This window comes from Drosophila guanche, unplaced genomic scaffold, assembly GCF_900245975.1.
Source record: "Drosophila guanche unplaced genomic scaffold, DGUA_6, whole genome shotgun sequence".
Taxonomy (NCBI): domain Eukaryota; kingdom Metazoa; phylum Arthropoda; class Insecta; order Diptera; family Drosophilidae; genus Drosophila; species Drosophila guanche.
This window is the reverse complement of record NW_022995746.1, coordinates 5,900,754-5,920,085: the sequence shown is the minus strand read 5'-3', so window position 1 is coordinate 5,920,085 and position 19,332 is coordinate 5,900,754. Positions and strand designations below refer to the sequence as shown.

At 46.2% G+C, this 19,332-nt stretch overlaps 5 protein-coding genes across 6 annotated transcripts; 1 reads left to right on the top strand and 4 right to left on the bottom strand.

The window, feature by feature from the left end:
- Positions 1–28: 28 nt before the first annotated feature.
- Positions 29–5,354, bottom strand: LOC117581689 (sodium-dependent noradrenaline transporter). Of its 2 annotated transcripts, none has more exons than XM_034269065.1 (11): positions 5,173–5,354; positions 3,101–3,959; positions 2,261–2,392; positions 2,021–2,196; positions 1,918–1,958; positions 1,741–1,861; positions 1,340–1,679; positions 1,125–1,282; positions 935–1,063; positions 667–873; positions 29–610 (listed from the first exon to the last, which is right to left on the bottom strand). In XM_034269065.1, the coding sequence occupies exons 2-11, from the start codon at positions 3,444–3,446 to the stop codon at positions 347–349; spliced, it is 1,914 nt and encodes a 637-aa protein (XP_034124956.1). In that variant the 5' UTR covers positions 3,447–3,959; positions 5,173–5,354; the 3' UTR covers positions 29–346. The 2 variants fall into 2 exon arrangements, with proteins under 2 accessions (XP_034124956.1, XP_034124957.1); XM_034269066.1 differs by having other exon boundaries at positions 5,184–5,354.
- A 2,007-nt stretch (positions 5,355–7,361) lies between these two features.
- LOC117581694 (adult cuticle protein 1-like) lies at positions 7,362–8,269 on the bottom strand. The gene is made up of 2 exons (XM_034269071.1): positions 8,159–8,269; positions 7,362–8,097 (listed from the first exon to the last, which is right to left on the bottom strand). Exons 1-2 carry the CDS (start codon positions 8,162–8,164, stop codon positions 7,687–7,689), a joined length of 417 nt encoding a protein of 138 aa, XP_034124962.1. The 5' UTR covers positions 8,165–8,269; the 3' UTR covers positions 7,362–7,686.
- Positions 8,270–10,663: 2,394 nt separating this feature from the next.
- On the bottom strand, positions 10,664–11,904 carry LOC117581693 (adult cuticle protein 1). Its single transcript, XM_034269070.1, has 2 exons — positions 11,784–11,904; positions 10,664–11,706 (listed from the first exon to the last, which is right to left on the bottom strand). The coding sequence occupies exons 1-2, from the start codon at positions 11,787–11,789 to the stop codon at positions 11,263–11,265; spliced, it is 450 nt and encodes a 149-aa protein (XP_034124961.1). The 5' UTR covers positions 11,790–11,904; the 3' UTR covers positions 10,664–11,262.
- A 2,192-nt stretch (positions 11,905–14,096) lies between these two features.
- LOC117581695 (ATP synthase subunit g, mitochondrial) lies at positions 14,097–14,652 on the top strand. Its single transcript, XM_034269072.1, has 2 exons — positions 14,097–14,226; positions 14,284–14,652. Exons 1-2 carry the CDS (start codon positions 14,187–14,189, stop codon positions 14,559–14,561), a joined length of 318 nt encoding a protein of 105 aa, XP_034124963.1. The 5' UTR covers positions 14,097–14,186; the 3' UTR covers positions 14,562–14,652.
- A 3,217-nt stretch (positions 14,653–17,869) lies between these two features.
- LOC117582236 (adult cuticle protein 1) lies at positions 17,870–18,650 on the bottom strand (the record flags this gene model as incomplete). The annotated part of the gene is made up of 2 exons (XM_034269846.1): positions 17,870–18,456; positions 18,528–18,650. Coding segments are annotated over 2 exons (495 nt in total), but the record flags the coding sequence as incomplete, so codon positions are not given.
- Between the last annotated feature and the right edge of the window lie 682 nt (positions 18,651–19,332).

The following is a 19,332-nucleotide window of genomic DNA, read 5'->3' as shown; positions in this document are numbered from 1 at the left end:
TTCATTTGATCCTTTCTGCGGAGTTTAGTTTTAATTTTTGTGTAGGCAACTACTAAATATCACCAGTTTATTGTTGACTATAGCTAGGCATGTGGAAAATATCAGTACAGCTCGATCAAAAAAGTCAGCCAACAGCAAATTGCACTTGATCTGAGTGATTTCGTTTATGGTGTGTATAATAAAAGTGAGTTTCAGTTCGAGCCGCGACCTGCGGCAGAGAATGAATGAACGTCTCCTCCTCGTCATTCATGTGTCATGGTGGACTGCGACTTAAGTACGAACGCGGCCCCCCCAGAGGCGCTGTTTTGATTCGCTTCTAAGAGTATTTTGATATACAGTACAGGCACTATGTGGTATTGGCATTGGCATCGATCACCAGCATCTCGGATATGCCCATGATCTCCTCGTAAAAGCGACGGTTGTCCGCATCCACCGGATGCCAGTCATGTGGCGCCAGGCACTGTTGCAGTCGCTGCCGCCAGCTGCCATTCGTTTTGGTCACCTTGTAGATCATATAAACGATGGCCACGAGGAAGATCAGTCCCTGGCTCAGCCACATGAGAAGTTGAGGGACTTCATTGAAGCTTATCAAAAAGTAGACGAGCTGACACTGCAATGAAAGAACATTTGAGGATCATTTGGAAGACGAAACAATCATTTACCCACCAGACACAGTCCGAGAAAGATGGGCGTGGCAAAGCGTATGAAGAATATGGTAAAGCTTGAGATCGTTTTGCCCAGCATGAACTGCAAGTCGCACTGGAAGCGCACACGGCCATAGACCCAAGTGGCCATCAGCACGAGAACACCCGAAATGAGGACATGCGAGAACATGGCCAGTCGTGGCAGCTGATTCAGCTGACTGAAGCCCAACTGAAAGGGGAGGAACAGATGCTATACAGATGATTTCTGGTAGGGAAAATTCATCACTCACCTGCGTACAAAAGTACAGGGAAGTGGCCGCTAGGCCAAAGACCAGAAAACAAATAATTGGCATCTTTCTGCATCTCAAACACTCAAACTCATCGAAGAGCGACGTCAGCACAGAGAGGAGTTGGATCGTCTGCAATGGAAATGAGACCATTAAGAGCTGAACTTTAAAAAAGCTCTAAATAAGGACTCACCAATGCAGAAATTTCAGCCAAAAAGATGATAAGAAAGAACAGAAAAGCCCACAGATTGGACGCTGTACTAAAGCGGCCAAAAAGATACGAGAAACTGAGATACAAGTACTGCATATCGTGCTTCTCGTCCACATGCAACGGCAGCATGCCCACATGATCTGCAAGTGCGAAATATATAGTCACCAAAATCTTAAGTGTCTAATGGAAATGCTCACCCTCGAAGTGATCGTGTGCCACATTGCAGCAGAGCATGGCCAGGAGGCCAATGGTGGCATGTGTGAGGCACACCCAGACGCTCATGCGCTCGGCATCGCTGCGAAAGCTGTTGTAGCTCGCCAGATTGATGACACTGCCACAGCCGGGACCGAGGGCCAGGCCAGCCAATAGAAAGGCAGAGCTGCCAGCTCTCAAAAGACCCTCCACATTGTAGAACGAAGGCAACAGGTAGCTGTGTATGGTGCCCAGATCCACGCGCTCGTGTATGGCCAAATAAAAGAAAACGGCCACGAAGCAGGCAAACATGAGGACACAGGCACAACGCAGCGCCTTGCCAATCTACAGGGGAATAAGACAATGAAGGATTAAAGATATCTTTACTGGTAAAAGTAACACTCACAAAGGCAATGGGCTTGAGTAGAAGTGCCAAAACCAGCAGCCAAATGGCCACCACAGCCACGAGCATGGGCAAGGAGATGCTCAGTGCAGTAGAGCCTTCGCCCGTGGAGGCAATCATCGAACTGAGAAGAGAATAAAATTAAACTAAAACTCAAAATTGAATGAATCTTTTACGCACCGAAAGAACTCCACAGTGGAATGTGGATCTACACTAAGATCCTGTAAAGAAAATGTCAATAAATTAAGCAAAATGCATAAGAAGTTCCCTTAATTCCACTCACATCGGGATCGTAGTTGTCGTGTGTGGAGCAGTCGAGACTATTCCACGTATTGTTGCAGTGCGTCCATGGAATCACCGCGTGCAAAGTGTTCACTGCGTAGATCAGTGGCACCACCGCACCAATGCTGTAGTACGTGAGTGTTCCCAGATTGATGAGCAGAATGGAATAGCCGATGCCTGAAAGTATGCCACAACAGTCATAAGACTTAGACGCAAAATGGATGGAATGGCTTTCACTTACCCTTAAAAATGGGCGCCACACGAAATGCTGATATCGATCCGGATGTGGAAAACTGTCCCAGAAATGCTTGGATCAAAAATATGGGCAGGGAATAGAAGAATATGCCCATAAGATACGCGATTATAAATAATACTGTAAAGAGATGAAAAAGAAAAATGTCTCATATAAGAACATGAATAATTCTATAAATTGGATAAGAGATTGCAAAATGGAATGGATTATGATTCATTTGGATTCACTTTGTGGCTGTCTAGACACTGATTCACTCTTTATATTATCTGTAAGTAATTCCCTTATAAGCAATTGTTTGACTTAGTAATTCTACATTGATTAGGGCCTTGATCTGCGGTCACATAAAAGTGCTATTAATATTATGCGCACTCTCTCTCTCGATATTTATCTGCACCCAGCGCACTCTGTTATTATTTGCTTTATCTGGAATCATAGTGTAATTATGTCATTAACTAATGACCCCACAATAGCCCCCGATTACAGCTGCTCACAACCAGTTGGCAGATGATTATACCCCGCAGTTTATGATGAATCTGTTAGTGGAATCACCACAGAGAGATTATCTTTTGTTGTGGTTTCTCATGCATCCATAACTCTCTTTTTATAGCTGTGGTTTCTGCGACTTGATGACAACCCTGTCTGCTGTCGTCTTACAGTCTTTGAGCGCTTCTTATCGCTCGCGAATTTAATATTGTTTATAATAAAAAAGGAACGCACAAAATGCCCGGCAATTAACGCAATCCCACCGATAACCTTTGCTTTAGTTAATTGAAATCCATTGATAAGAAATATTATAATGAGCACGGGAATGTGAATGGCAACACTTACCCCATCCGCCGTGTATGAGGCCGAAGGTGGGCAGGTCCGAGAACATTAGCGAGGTGAAGGCATGGGTGCAGCTGGCGAAATAAAAGTCTGCCGACTTGGCCCAGCGTCCGCGCGCCTTGTCATGCCGATAGGGTCGCTCCAGTGTGTCGTAGGCGCTGGTCGCTGGCACGGCCATGCTCTGCACCTGCCGCAAGCGGATGCGACGCGCCGAGGCAGCCAAAACTCCGCCACTGCCTGCACCGCCAACTCCATCTTCAGCTCCAACTATTGTTGCGCCATCTCCGACGTTGTCGCAGTTGCCCAGCAGCATGCAATTGTTGAGCTGCTCCCCGCAGATGCCTTTCATGTTGGGCGAACCAACGTCATGTATTCCCACCACGGAAGTGTCTCCACAACACCTGAGACTCCACTAAGAATCTCACTTATGATGGCGCAGCTTTTTTTTGTGGCACTTTTTGCTCTGCTCGTTCCAAGTTCATTCCGTTTCGTACCACACTGCACGATTATTTCGCACTCTGACCCAGTTTCCCTTGGAGTTTCTGGGTCAGTCCGACGTAGTAATGTTATTTTTTGTGTTATTCGCTGTCTTGTCTATGTATAATCTTCTTAATAGAGCGCACAGTTGAGAGTTAATAAGATGTTATAGCTGCCAGCAGTAGACTTTAATTGAAATCGAGAATCGTCACGACGCGACACTTCACCCCAGAGACCGAGTGACAGACCCCGATCCGGCAACGAGATTTGTGTGCTCCAAGCTCCAAGTGTTTTCCAGCAGTCGGAATCAGATGCGGCCGCATCAGATGCTCAGCGACAAATGATGCGATTTGATGGGGGCACTCCCCGCTCTCACTCTCTGCCACTAAATGAAACAAAATAATAAAAGCGGCAATAGCAACACACAGCGCAACAAATCACGAATTTAATTAAATAATAAATACGGTTTTTTTTTGTGCATGCGTGTGCGAGTACAGTGGGACAAATGCGGGAAACACTGGAATGACTTAAGTTGATGGATGGCAGACAGAAAGAGTTAAGAATAACCCACTGTGCCCATGACATTGCTCTGCCGTTACTCGGGTGCTCAGTTGCGCAAATAGCTCCTCATATAAGCAATAAAAATACCCCGTACTCGTGAGCATCGATAAGAGCAAACAAAGAACGATTCCAATCGAAATGGGAAACAAAACAAATAGGAATTAATCCGCAAACAAAGACAGGGAGCTCGTTGTTTTATTTAAATCAAATCGAATCTCAATGGAAGCGGAATGAAATTAAATATATGTATGTCGGAATGGGATGGCGCAAACGAGGGCAATGGACGGACACAGCCCAGCTGATGCTGCATTTGGTCGCTCTCTCTCAATGCTAGTGGTCTTTGCAAAGGTGTTAAGTAAGGTAAGGCCCACGCTCGCAAATTCGCATGCAGTCGCCTCGAGCATTGTACATGGGAAACTTTTGAGAGCGTGACTGCTGTACCTTTCACTTAATACACTTTGCTTGACATTGCTCGTTCAAAACGAAAGCCCGAGAGAGAGTCACTCAATGAGCGGCAGACAGCCTTGCCGCTCTCTTTTGCCAAAACGCTTCAACAAGTGTAGAACAAGGGGAATGAAACAATGAGGGCCGCTTGGGAAGGGGACGGTGGGTGCAAGTCAGCTGTTTTTTGTTGTGCGTCTCTCCCGCATTGTGTAATTCCCATTGGACTGGAAATTGTTTGTTTATTTTCGTGGGTGGTTGCTGCCACTGGGCGTGTGCTGGACTGCGGCAAACGTGTCCAATTAGACGAAACGAAATGTTTATAAAGCGCAATAAACTTGCAGAAAAATAAAAGTTCATGAAAGTCTAACCATAACCGAACAATCGCTCATCGTTATAAGTATACACATATACGAGTATACATATAGCCAAGAAAAAGACGCAAAAAGTTGGCGTCTCAAGTGGCAGCCAAGTCTGCTGCTCCTTCTCTACCCACCCCCATCGTCAGCTTCTTTGCACATGAAAATTCAAACAAAGATAGCGGTTTAGGCGCCGCCTTAACGGGCTTATCATCCGCTTCCAATCAAATCACGCACCTGGCACTCACATTTGCATTTACTCTTCACTCTTTCCCCTCTCTATGCATTTCACAATTGCACCCGGCGACAGTTTTCTGCAAATCACGCACGAATCTCCCATGCACTTTGTTGTCTGTTCGTTCTGCCCGATTCTTCGATTCCAAAGCCGAAAGCACGTTGACGCGCCGCTCTTCCAACCGAACGACTGAGGCAGCTCTGCCTCGGACGCAGCCAAATAGTCGCCGAATGCTGCTGCTGTTGTCTCTTATCGCTGCTGCTGTGCGCTGCTTTTGCTATTTTTACTCTTTTGCCAATTTGCTTGTTGTTGGGAGAAATGCAAAAAGTGAGTGAGAGAGAGAGCGAGCGTTTTTACAAATGTGAGTGAGAGTATGGCAATGTATGCAGAATATATTGTGACCACAGAATGCTCTACAAATAGAAGGGGTGAGTTGTACGTATGCACGCATGCAGAGTGGAAGTGTAAGAGCAAACACAATTCGTCGTGACGTGAAAATAAATGCTTTACAGCTAATGTGTGTAAGCAGCAGAGGTGGCAAAGAGTGTCCAATAAAAGGCAGGGAGAGCAGAAATGAGTCTTCATTGCGTTTAAATGCTCTGAAGTCGAAGCCAAAGATGAATTTAGGTAAAGAAAAGCAGAGAGCATCTCATCTTCGCCCATAACCCAAAACATTCTTAAAGGGCAACTAAGTAACGGGTCAAGCATAAAGTGTCACGTGTTGTGGTAGTAAGAGCACCGCCAATTCGCTGTGACCGCCCCCCGCACATTTGTGTGCTTTTCTCTTTGCTGTAACAATTACCGGGCCTGGCCAAAAAGGAAGCCCAGTAGGAAATTTCTTACCATTTACGAGTACGAGTACGAGCCGTGTGCGCCCAGTAAGGGGAGACTGTCGACACGATTGACGACGATTGACTCTTGGCCCGCGGGCATGCAATAAATCACAGCAGTCAAGTAAGTTCGCTCAATCGCCAAATGCTGTGCACCAAAAGGGGCGTGTGGTTGAAGGAGAGGTGGAGGGGAGTCTATTGAGCTATTGATACACTGACGCATTTCATGCAAGAGCCAAATGCGGCAGTAAAGCAAAACATGAAAAACAAGACAGAAATGCGGAGAACGAAAGTCGAATGTGGGAATACTCTTTCAGGTAGAGAAAAACTAAAGTGATACGGAATGATGCATTTATAATTATAATATATAGAATTTATTATTAGAACAAAAGTTCTTTGCTGCTTTTTCTCTGTGTCACTAATTCGTTGTGAAATTAATAATACCCTACCTCAAAGTGTACGACAAAGACAAGCGCGTGAAACGCAGACTGGCAGTAGAAAACGAGGGGTCCGGCAATTACGCATTCGGTTTACACAGCAACAGTTGGCTTCTGTGGAAAGGAGTGGCCCCGGGGCAGGGGTACGTCTGCCTCGATCTGATTTGTGTGGATGCATTTTGCTATTGAACGCGCAATAATGTTGAACGTTGAACGTTGCGCCTGCGCATGAACTTGACATTTCAGCCTTTCCATTCAAATGCGTTGCTCTGTTCGGAAAACTGGCATCTAGGGGTATGCATAGAGAAGTGTAAGTGTAACACGGGGGATACTCTGAGTAGTTCAATGTTCCATTTGAGTCAATGAATCAATCAACCACACTCGAAGGCGTCGCACTGTTAAAATCTTTGTTGTCATCAGCCGAACGAACTGTGTTTACTAATTGACTCGGCTTCTCCATCGGATTTACACTCGGTATTTTCCAGTCGATGCATAGGATTAGCTGCATAATTTAAACTCGTTTAAGTGGCATCTATTATGTGGTTAATTGAGCTATTACGAGGTTCGGACAAATCTAAAGTCCAATATTTGTCGCTTTTTATGGTCTGTTACGTGACAATATCAATCGGTGAGGCAGCGATTTATGACTTTGGATTGGATTGTGAGTGTCGAGATAGTTTTAAGGAATTTATTTGGTTAGATATTTAAACGTGAAGATTTTTAGTTAGTTTTGGGTAATTTTGATCGATTTTTGAATCAGTGTTGTTTAATCTTCAATCATCTTCGGTTCATTATCCAATCTCTATGAGTATTTCTTTCAGCAATCCCTCTAATCTCATCCCCAAATAAATCAATTTTATTTTAATTATATTTTCTTTACTTTTGCATAAATTTCAAACATTTCCCCAAGGAAAGTTCTTCAGCTTAAATTTCACAGGAATGCTTGGCAAATGTATTCGAAATAAATAAAGAGAGCGCTAGAGAGAGAGAGAGCCAAGACGGTGCTTGGTTTGAAAGGGAATTTTGATGGCTAGTTATGGTTGTTGGGGGTTGGTTGGAAGTTCCAGTGCTAGGTGCGAGTGGTGTACCCTGTCTATATATAGATCTATATACATTTATGTACAACATTAAATTGTGGTTCAGTTTGAGGATTCCCCCTTTTGGGGGAGAACCCATCAAAGGCAGTTCCATGGCATGGCGGGGGCGGTCCGATCGGTAGATTTGGGCATCTAACAAGAGATTCTCTCACTTACAGAGTTCCGGGTGCGGGGGCAGCATTGATGGAGGCCACCGACTGGATGTGTCCTGCCAGGGGAGCGGTGTGGACGGCACCACGGGTCTGGGCAGTGTACACACCCTCATGGGCCACAGGGCCAACGACAACGGCGGGCGCATGCGCAGCGGCCACTACAGCGGGGGCATGGACAGCTGCTGGTGGCCAGGAGCCAACGGACACGGCTGCGGGCCAAGCGGCAGCGGGATGACCCCAGGGACCAGCGGCCCAGGGAGCAGCAGCATGAGCCCAGGGAGAGGCAAGCACTGCAGGTCCAGAGACAGCGGTGTAGGAGAGTCCATGTCCGGCCAGCTGGGAGACCAGCGGAATCACCGACGACTGAACGCCCAGGGCAAGGGCCAAAGTGAAGACAGCGGCGACGGCGAACTGAAAGGACACCAAAATTAGAGAAGGATTCACAGGGATTCCAATCCCGATTCCAACTCACTTTCATGTTGCTGGTTTTGGTGTTTGGTTTTGTTTGCGCTCTGAATGAACTCTTGTTCTGAACTGATCTCTGGACTGTTCTGCTGGCCAGTTTTATACCCACTGCACACAGTCCGAGTCCCCCACATGCTGGCTGGCTGGCTGGCTGGCTGGCTGGCTGGCTGGCTGGCTGGCTGTCTGCTGGCGACAACTACAAAAGGTTCATGAAAGTGAGAGTTCACACATGCTGTCAAGACAGTTGGGGGGACAGTTGCTACGCTTGCATATGCTGCTAAGAGCTAATGACATGACTTACACCTATCGATCGATCTCACAGATCACCGCCTTGAGTGCGCAGACAGACATTGTTTGCTCGCCCGGAACACCCGCACGACGTGGCTGCTTGAGGCATGACTTAGAGCTGATTCTGGCAGAGAACTAGTTCTAAGTGGCAGTCAGAGTCTTATGCTGGAGTAGAATGAGAAATGGTTTCTTTCCTGTTTAGATTGCATAAAGGCATGGGGTGGGAAAACCGATTTTACGTCACTCTTTTCATGGCTAGAACTCTCCCAACTATAGGCAATCCTTGGGCGGGCCAAGGGCTTTTCACATCCAAAAATACACATACAAAAATCTCTCTGATCTGTTGTTCAGTTCATTTCTTTGAAGACCAAAACATCATCATAGACTCCTCTTGGAATTTGATCAAATATAAGCTCCCAAGGATTATCTTCAAACTAACGGAAAACCGAGATCTTCCCTTAAGCTAAGTTCCCTCCATCAAAAAGTTCTCTGCACCGAAAAGTTCTTTCCATGAAAAATTCCCCTCTCAAGTTCCCCTCCTCGGAACCAGTTGCCCTTGGAACCATAGCGATCTGCACAGCACTGACAAACGTGCAAACGCCTCACAAGTGCATTCCCAGTGAGTGTTTCTCTCTCTCTCTCTCTCTTCGAGTGCAATGTGTGAGAGTGTGGCGAGCCCAACCCACTTTTAAGCTGCAGTTCCGGTAAGCTGATTTTCACTCCATCACACCACAGCAGCAGCAATTAATTACTTAATTGTTGTTTGTGTTTGATTAGCATTTCAGCATTGAATAATCGCGCACAACCAATTATGGTCTGCAGCCATATCCTGAATATGGCGAACTAATAACTGATTTATGGTTAAGTTAAGGGTCGACAGCTGTCGAATTAGCAGAAATGACAGGAAAACTCATGGGAAAGTTGGTTGGCAGTCCCTTCGTTTAGCTAATGGAAGGCTAAACATTGCACAACATTCACTTGGTGTTTAATGGACTGTCAGGAGCAGTGTGGGTGTCTCGCCAGTTGCACTTCCAGACTTCCCACATAGCCGGAGACTGGGCTCCATTAGGCCAAGCAATTAAGTCCCGCTGCACTATCAAAGACAATTCAACTATGCCGAAAAAAAATATATTCCGCCTTCGATTTGGCAGTGGAGGTGTACTGTTTCCATGGCCATATGTGGTGGGATCTGGGCACCGAGTAAGAGTTCAGGTTTCAACTGCTTTTTCGATGATAATCTGTAATTAGCAATCGCTATAATTTGCCACATAAGGCCATTATTGGTAGTTGCACTCGAAGAACAGCTGCTGGACTGCAACTAAGTCTGGCTCTGTTGGCTGTGTAATTAGTATCAAGCGTTTGCATAATTAAGCATACGATCACACTGCCCTGTGTGCTCCCAATACAGCAGTTGAATCTATCCATCAGTTGGCGACAATTAACTCTCTCGATCTAATGACATTGGCCTCCAACTTGACTACCGTTCAGAGTGCTTGCCAACAAATTGGGATAATAATAATACACACTTAGTGGTGGTGCTCCGTAAACCACTTAAAAGACAAAGACACATTTGAACTAGACATTCTTGGGGCAGTTATCAGCTGACAATCAATTCAAGGTTTCAGCAGGTGCAAAAACTGTAACTGAAACTGAAACAAAAGGAACAGTCAGCAGACCACACCCCAAGCTTAAGTAATAATTAAATCATATTAGTGTTTGGCTATAATCAGCGGGTTATGATTGGATTGATACAGGTGGTAGTACAGAGAGCTATGTCAAGGTCGTGGGGGTAAAAAACATGGGAGCATGGGGCACATAGAGCGATGGGTTCGTCGAATACTTTCCAGAGAAAACATTCCAGAAAATACAAATGTAGAAAACTCTACAAACCATGGAAAAATTCTTAGTTTCTTTATAAAATATATCCCTAAATCCCAACCATAAATATCAAGTATATCTTTTTGATCTTTAATCCTTTATCCTTTATAAATTCAAACCCTTAAACACCCTTTTCTTATTCCTATCCCTATCTTACCGAACAATAATTATGTTTTCTGATTAAAACCCTCAAAGATTCTCAAGGACGCATTCTGACCCATCTGATAACAAATTTCTTTGCTGAAAATTCCCGTAAAATCTTTAAAATCAATAATTATGTTTTGTGATTCATAATTGATATACTTAACAGCCCCTATATCATATTTTAGTACAGTAATCCTTATTGTTTTCGTATAAAAAACGCTGTTGGAGTTTATTTATAACGCTTTCGTCAATCTTTACATTGTTGCAGATTACTAGAGTACAAGGAGGGGAGTGTATATTTACAGTTTGTCAGAGCATTTCTGTCAGATGTAGGTGGAAGGAGAGACAGAGTGATAGATATAGCAAAGAGTAAAGGAAGAAGAAGTACAGAGGAGAGGAAGATGTGAAAGTTGGTACAGTTATGTGGTTGTAGAAAGTTCTCAAATAATACAATTAACGCGCTGTCAGTTTTGTTGGTTTCTTTGTAGTTGTTGTAATTGTTGTTGGACTTAAAGATTGCTGCTGAGGGATCGATCATCGATCGCCTCAAGATCAGGATCGTGTTCGTATATCGTGGTGGGGGGCAAGTGGGGGGTCACGGGAACTAAGAGCGGTGTGTGCTTAACATTTAGTTTGTTTGTGTATAGAGAGACAGTTGTGGGCGGGGGGAAGTATCCGGTGTGAGAGTCGTGGAAGGCAAATGGGCAGAAGAACGAAGTTGGCATCCTGCTGGCATCCGCCACGTCCGTTTGGCATCGGTTGGTTGGCTGGGAGACATCATGGGTCGATCGGTGGATTGACTTACAGTGTTCCCGGTGCGGGGGCCACATTCACGGACGTGGCCGAGTTGATGTGTCCGGCCAGGGGAGCGGTGTGAATGGCACCACGAGTCTTGGCCACATAGACACCCTCATGTCCATGTCCGGCAGCCAGACCGGGTCCCTGAGCGAGGGCAATGCCGGGAACCGAAGCGCCATGCCAGCCGCCGGGACCGGTCAAGCTCCAAGGAGCGCCAGCGCCAGCATGGACAGCCACGGCAGCGGGTGCACCCCAGGCACCGTTCCAGCCACCGTTCCAGGCACCGTTCCAGCCACCATTCCAGGCACCGTTCCAGGGACCACCCCAGGCGCCAGCTCCATGGGCCACAGAGTTGACATAGGAGACGCCAGGAGCGATCTGGAGTGCATTCCACGAGGCCTCAGCACCGATCAGGGCGCACACAAGCATGACTACGGCGGCGGCGAACTGCAGGTAGAAGAGTTTCAGAAGTAGAAGAGTTGTAGAAGAGAATCCTGTATGCTGTGTCGGTGTTTCTTTCTTACCTTCATGTTGCTTTTTGGGGGGTGGGTGTTGGTTGGTTGGTTGAAGGAAGAAAAGGTAAACTTTGTGTTGAATACTCAGCGAACGAGTTGATTCTGATTTCGACTACCAAATTGTGGCAACTTATATACCAAAAAGACCTGCCCCAGCTTTTCCAAATGGAAAACCTGTGCAGCGGCAGCAGCAGTGCAGTAGAGCAGCCGCGCATTTACAGTCGCAGTCAAATAAACGTAGACACACACACACACACAGCAAAAGCACACAGCGTAAACACACAGAGAAAAACAAAGCAAAACACACAAAAAAACGCTAAAGAGACGAAGACGCCGACGCTGACGCCGACGCTGACGGCGACGCCCAAGTTGGTGAGGCTCGTGCCGACGACGAGAATTTGAGTACAGTTTTGAGTACACTGGTGGTGCGCCGGCTTGCTACCTTTCACTGCCCAGCTGCGTCAATCGTCCGACAGAGATCTGCCTTGGGTGGCGGCTAGCCCCCCACCTACCCACCAGCATACTCTGATAACCCGAGCGCTTGCTGCTCCTCTCTCCGGCAAGCCGAAGGGGCGTGGTGCTGTGTGGGGCTGCTGTCAATTGTTGCGCAAATTACTATAAACAAGAATTTAGAGCCGAGGGTAATACGAGCACACACACACACACACACAGTGGTGGTACAGCCAATCGGTTGCCTCAAATCAGCAACATGAAAATTGCACCAACAAACAGCCCAAAATTATATATTGATAAAGCCACAAACACATTTAAAAAGTCATAAGTTCCATGTGGCACGGCGCGGCCCAGAGCCATTCAATTTGCTGCACCAAAAATCGTATCGCGTATCGGCTCAGAATTCTTTGTTGCAATTATATAGATATTTCTCGTATGTCTGTTCCGTTTGGTGTCTGCCTGCAACGCCACTGCCGAGTGCTGCCGTAACTTTGGGGCATGCAATTTTCGGTAAAGTCGCGTGCCTACACTGCAAAAACAATTGAATATTGTTGCCATTACCATTACGATTGCCCAAGGCGCTGCTAAGAACTTCTGTGGCGTTGCCTTTGGCTCTGCCTTTTACAATGACTTAATTAATCGTTAAATAATATAGTAAAATAACCATCAAAGCGGCAGTCAACCGTGAAATATCTTTAATGATGGGCAATCCAATATTGCGCAGTGACTTCTTCAATCGATCGCACTTAAAGCACCTTCAGGGCAGATAAATCTGCAGACCGATTCAAGGGGAAAGAGCAAGAGAGATCAAACAGAACAATTCCCGTAACAAAAGCTTGATTAAATCGCAAAAACATTCCAATATCCATGAATCTTTTTGCCTTCAGGGAAACGAAGCCAATACCCAATAATGGCCGCCATCCAAAGCTCATAATCTCCAACCCAATACTCCCCACGCATTGCATTTTGGCGCAGTGTTCTAAATAAACAATTAGATTTTACAGTCATGTCCGTGTTTTGGCGCTTTTTGGCGCGGCTACACTCCCCTCCCCATTCCATTTGCTGCGGCTATGACTGTAAGCCTGTGGGGGCCAACGCCCAAGAATAAATATAATCAAACGCTGCTGTCAGCATTGGCAAACAATAAAAATGCAAAATAGTACAACGAATTGTTGGACTACATTTCCATGTTTGGGTTTGCAATTTCAACTTGAAATTGTCATTGGAATGCAAATCAAATCAAAACTTTTTGGCCACGTTTCCAAGTCGAGGGTTAAAGTGTCAGAAGTGGCCAACCAAATGTCGGAGTATGCCTCGCGTGAGAGTGGAACTGGAACCATTTAGACACACAAAATTTATGAGCCATTAATCACATTCTTATTAATGATTATTCATAGTTCTCCCGCTCAGTCTCTGCTCTGTGGAATGTCATTCTCAATTAGTGATATTCGTACTTGGACCAATTGAATGTGTGCAGACCCGCTGCAAGCCCTTCACTGGTTTAGTTGCTGCATTAATATTATGAGAACTACACCCAATCAAATGCAAAATGATGAAATAATGCCCCAGCAGTGCCCCAGATCCATCGCTGGTTTGAGCCAATTTTCAGCCTTCTTTTTACATATTTTTCTTCATATTCTTTGTCTTGTGTCCATTGTTTTTGCACTGCCCCAAGTGGGCGTGGATCTGCGCGCTCGCTCTACTAATAACCATCTTGTTGGGTGCTGTAATGATCGGTCAGTTATCGCTTCAAAATCGCATAATTGCCCGCAGATTGTATGCGAAAGCTGGGCAATTATGCAAATGTTGTACCCCAGCAAATTTGCTGGTGCCCAACGCCGAACGTTTAGTTTTCACATCGAAGCAGCCTGGCATTTAGTTGGCTACAATCTGGCAACGCTCTCTGTGTCAGCTAAACACAAAAAACTAAATCGAATTTTGCTGCAACTTCGCTACAAGATGAGTCAATACATGGCCAAGGCCACGGCGCTGGCTAAGAGTAAGTTTTTGGCCATCAAATAAACTCCTAGAAATGATTGACAAACATTTCCCACAGCTCTTACTGCGCTGGCACGTCCGCCATTGAAGGAATTCTGGAAATATGCCAAAGTGGAGCTGTCGCCCCCGCTGCCTGGAGACTTTCTGAAGCTGCAAAAGTGCCTGAAAGAATCCACAAAAAATCTAAAGACTAATGTCAAGCCCTCGGGCGGACGTCTGGGCCAGGTGACAGTGCGTGAGGCCTGGCTGAATGTTTTGGTTACCGTCGAGATCGTCTCGTGGTTCTACATGGGCGAGGTGATTGGACGCCGTCACTTTGTGGGCTACAAAATCTAAAACAAAAGCAAGCAAAAATGTTTCCTCAAACACAAACAGACATACATTTACATGCATCCAGGTGCAATGATTAAAGCGGCAGCCACGCCCCGAAATTCCATAGAATCATTGGGCTGAATGGCTGGCATTGATCTTGCCCCCGTGTGTCGTGTGTCGTGTGCGCAGGCGTCCAAGCGGCAAAGCGTTAAGCAACGCGACATGCACACTCGCTACGGTCAAGTGGCATAAATCCGATTGACACACAAGTTGCACAAGCCACAAAACAATGGACGGGGCAACGGACAGGCACCGCCAACACACGTTTTTCTTTAGCCCAAACAAAAATATGTGTGGCCCAAATTTAAATGGCATTTTAATAACAAAAGCTAAGCACATTCTGCCGCCTTTTGTTGCAATCTCACTGGGCGATTGCATCATGCCAGAGTCCGGTACAGTCCGCGCCACAATGTCCTTATCACACACACTGCCAGCCCAGCCCCGACGGTTGCCGCCCACTTTTGCCTCAGCGAGATTAATGCGAATTCCGCATTAAAATCGCATAAACAGAATAAAACTAATTATGGGTGAATGGCAGTGGTGCTGGAATGGTGGAATGGTGGAATGGTTTGGTTCGGTGGGGCTGGGAAATCAATGTTAGCCACGCTTGAATTCAATTTGGCCCGCGGGCCTTTGGGCTGCTGCTGCCAATTGTTGCCACAATTGCAAACAAGCGCTGACCGGGAGACCGACACCGACACTGTGGCGCTGTCTGGTGGCACGCGGTGGCCAGCATCGAGCGAATTTGGTTGCAGCAACCCAGCATTTCCACCCACTCCGCCAACACCTTTGGCGTGTTACCCATTATTTAATTTGGCTTTGCCATACTCTACAGGCTCAAGGGTACATGCGACAGCCCTTCGTTGTGCAGCACTGAACAACAGGTGCTGGGAAACTGAGGAAAGAAATTATATTTGAGGCTGAGGCTGAGCTTTAGAGACACTGAATAAAGGAATAGTTGTGATAAGGAACTCCTCTGTGGCTGCACGTGCTGCTGAGAACCCTACCATACGTGCGCTATACAACACTGAAACTTGGCAAATGCTTTTAAACACTAGTTTGATATTGTTATTCAGCCTAAAGTACAGTGCCCAGCTAAGCGTAGGCTTTACAGCACTGACTGGAGGCAGCGACAAGTCAGTCGAAGATTACTCTTCACAACACTGGTTATAGAAAGCTGAGAAAATGGCTAAAAAGTGTTGAATCAATGAAGTTTAGGAGGAAAAATGGAAAGTATTAATTTAAAATTACTATTACGATGCTTTACAACACTGGAAAGTACTCTCAAAGCTACGCTTGACAACACTGCTCCACTAAAGTGTTTGCAAAATCGCTTTATCCTGCAGCTAAGGGGCACTTCCTCCGTCGACCATGGCTCTAGCCACACATTCTGTATTATTTGTAATTGTTGAACGATTTAAGTTCATTTAATTAACGTAGGCATTTTTTGGAGTGTTCGAGCTGTAGCTGGAAGTGGCCTCCGCAGTGCAATTGTTTCTATATTTTGTTTTTTTTTGGGGGCTGATGATGCAATTGGCAAACGCAGGCGTAATCGATGGAAACCTTTCGATTTGCGATCAAGATTTGTGGGCAATTAATCCAGTTGCAATTAGTATGCTAAGACGGCATGTAAATGGTCATTAAGCGAAGTCAATAACTAACCAATTACGCGGTCACGGCTGTCACTAGTCACTAAATCGCAGTCCCAACTGTCACAACTAACAGAGGAGGAACAAGAGTGGGAGTGGGACCATAACTCGTACACGTAGCACAAGTTCTAGTACGGTTTTAGTACGGGTTTAGTAGTGTGTTTATGACGTTAGCAAGTGGCACAAGTCTCGGTTTGAATATCTCAGAGCTCACAGAGATACGAGTGGCTGTCTGTGTGTCTTTTTTGGCGCACATTTGGTTACAGGTTGTTACTATATTTAGGCCAACAAACCAGGCAGCCAACCAGTTGTGGGTGCGGATAAGAAAGCTGCACACAGACCAGACACTATTACGAAATAGTTGCAGTCTGGCTTTTCGCTTTTTGTTTGTTTGTAGGTGTCCAGCCACCCACTTGGGTTTCTGTTCTTTCTGCTGCATGAATCACTCGCACATGATTCAATCCTTTATTGCTCCACTGACCTTATTCAACGACTCAACGCCCAGCCTGAATTATGAGCTGATAGCCGCAACAAAATTGCGTGAATTTGTGAACTCGTTTGGTGCGTGCCACAGAAAAATGCGTTCAAGTGCGTTGAACCTGTCGAGCAGGAAGCCACACCACAGACAACGATCGAGTGCGTAAACTTGAACTTGCCAGCAGCGGAGGAAGCGGCTGTGCAGTGGCTGCGTCATGCGTCTAGCATTTACACGCACGCAGGCCAGCAGCCAGCAGCAGCAGCCAGCAGCAGCAGCAGGGTGGGGCACGGGCATCGAGTGTGCAACAAAAAATATATATATAAAAGTGAATGGCCAGATTTATGGGCATTTGGTATGGGGCTTGGCTGCGGCAACAAAAATGCTGCTGTTTGCTTTTGTCTGTCAGAGCGCTGTTACCCCTCTTGGCTGGGGGAGATTTGCGGGGTATTTACATCCACAAGGGTATCCCTAACTTCGTTAGAGCCCCGTTCGACAATTGACACTTTTATTGAAAGCTCAGAGCACTTTTTGGGGCTTATCATCCAACATCCAGCTCGCAACCAAAGACTTGAGGCTGCGGAAACGGGAACAAAAGTACAGCCACGACTGCCCCAAAGTGGGCGTTAAGGCGGACTCCAGCAAACAACAAGAAACTTGCATAGACACTTAACATTACTTAGCCGGGTGTAGCGCTGCTCCGTGCATATCCAGTTCTTGCTTTTTTTTCTATTAATAATTGCAAGTGCGAGTGTGCGGCGATCAAGGCAAACCGCCCCCTGCTCCAGTTTATTGGCTTGCACTCTGGTACTCTCGATTTCAGTTGGTGTCTGAGGCCTCCAACCAGTTGGCAACCAAAGTGATACAGCTGCCTGACTGCCTGACTGACTGTGAGGCTTTTGCGTCAACGCCCCTGCTTTGGGTCTGGTTCACAGCAGCTTGCTGATCGATTGATTAATTGCATCGGTTAATCGTTAATCGATCGATCGATCGAGCTATTTAGCTGTTTAAAGACAACAAAAGAAGGTTTGAAGGCGTGGGAGCTGGGAGAACTGCAAGAAAATTGCCCAAAAACTAAACCTTTAAATCTTTTTGGTTTTGATAACATTTTGTTGTGGTTTGTATTTAAAAGAAAACAATTTTCCAAATGAAAATAAAGCAAAAAAAAACGATAGGAAAGAGTGACTCATAGATTTGACTTAGAATTTGCTGTCAGAAAATTGTGTGTTGGAGGATCCCGGAAGGATCTCAAAGAGAGGATCCGCCCAGGCAGATGGCAAGTAGAGGAAAAAGCTGACTTAAAGGCAGAGATAGGGCTGGCAGGGTCGAATATCCATGGGTTAGCTGCTTTCAGGGCTGCCGTTTACCAGGTGCCTGGTGCTGGCTCCAGGTTCACCGAAGCCGCCGACTGCGAGTGTCCGGGCAGGGGTGCCACATGCACAGCGCCACGTGTCTTGGCCACATAGCTGGCTGCTGGAGCAGCCACTGCCACGACAGCTGGTGCAGGAGCAGCCACAATGGTGGCATGCACCGGCGAGGACTGAATGAGCACGGGTCCAGCGGGGGAGAGAGCCAGCGGCAGGGCAGCGGGCACCGCGGAGGCATGAACAGCCACGGAGCCGGCAACTGCGGGAGCACCCACCAGCACTTGGCCACCCTGGATGGTGGTCAGCAGCGGCACCACAGAGCTGTGGGCACCATAGGCCAGAGCAAACAAGACTACGACAATGGCGAACTGTAAAGGGAGAGAGAAAGAGAATTAATTGCAGACTTAATCCCGGGGGAACTGTGGCCTAGCTCCTGTACCTTCATGTTGGCTTTTGTTGAGTGATTTCTAAGCGACGATTGGAACGTAACTAACTGACATCTGCCAGTGGTCGCAGGGTTTTTATAGCTCCAACCAGAACCAGCGAGATTTATAATCACATTTTAGCATAAAAGGCCAGGTTGCTCGGCACTCGCTCCATTAATGCGGAAACTCGAAACAAAAACTCGATTGTACCACGCCATGGTCAGGGCACCAGAGATCTCTTTGAGCTTCAGTACTGTGTGACAATTAGCCACGGTCGGGGTTGACATGATATCGAGACAAGACACATTTGATTTGGCCAAAACAAACCTCACACCACACATGTCCAATGGCGAATTACAGCCACACACACTCAGTACACTTGCTGTCCATTCAAATTTCATCAGCTGAATATAATTATATTCAGTTCAATAAGTTCTGCCCTGAAATTAATGCCGCCAGCCGACAGGCAGCAGCCACCAGACGTTGGACCGCGCTGCTTTTGGTCTACAGCTATCGGCTGTATATATATGTTTATATGTGTGTATGTGTGCATCTACTCTATATGTCTGTGTGGATTTGATGGATTTGCATAATGCCAATGCAGCTAAAGCTAAAGCGGGGGCTATGCTGTGCTCTAGGGTGGTGCTAAAATGGGACACTGGAAAATATTTATGGTGCACAAAAATGGTTACAAAAATTAATATTTCTTATCTAGGAATTCTCTCGCTTTAAGGCCGTCTCAAGAAATCTGTAAAAACTCCAAAATAAATCCACTATTCACACACACCCTTCAGTCAACTGTCAGTCCGTGTTAGTTGA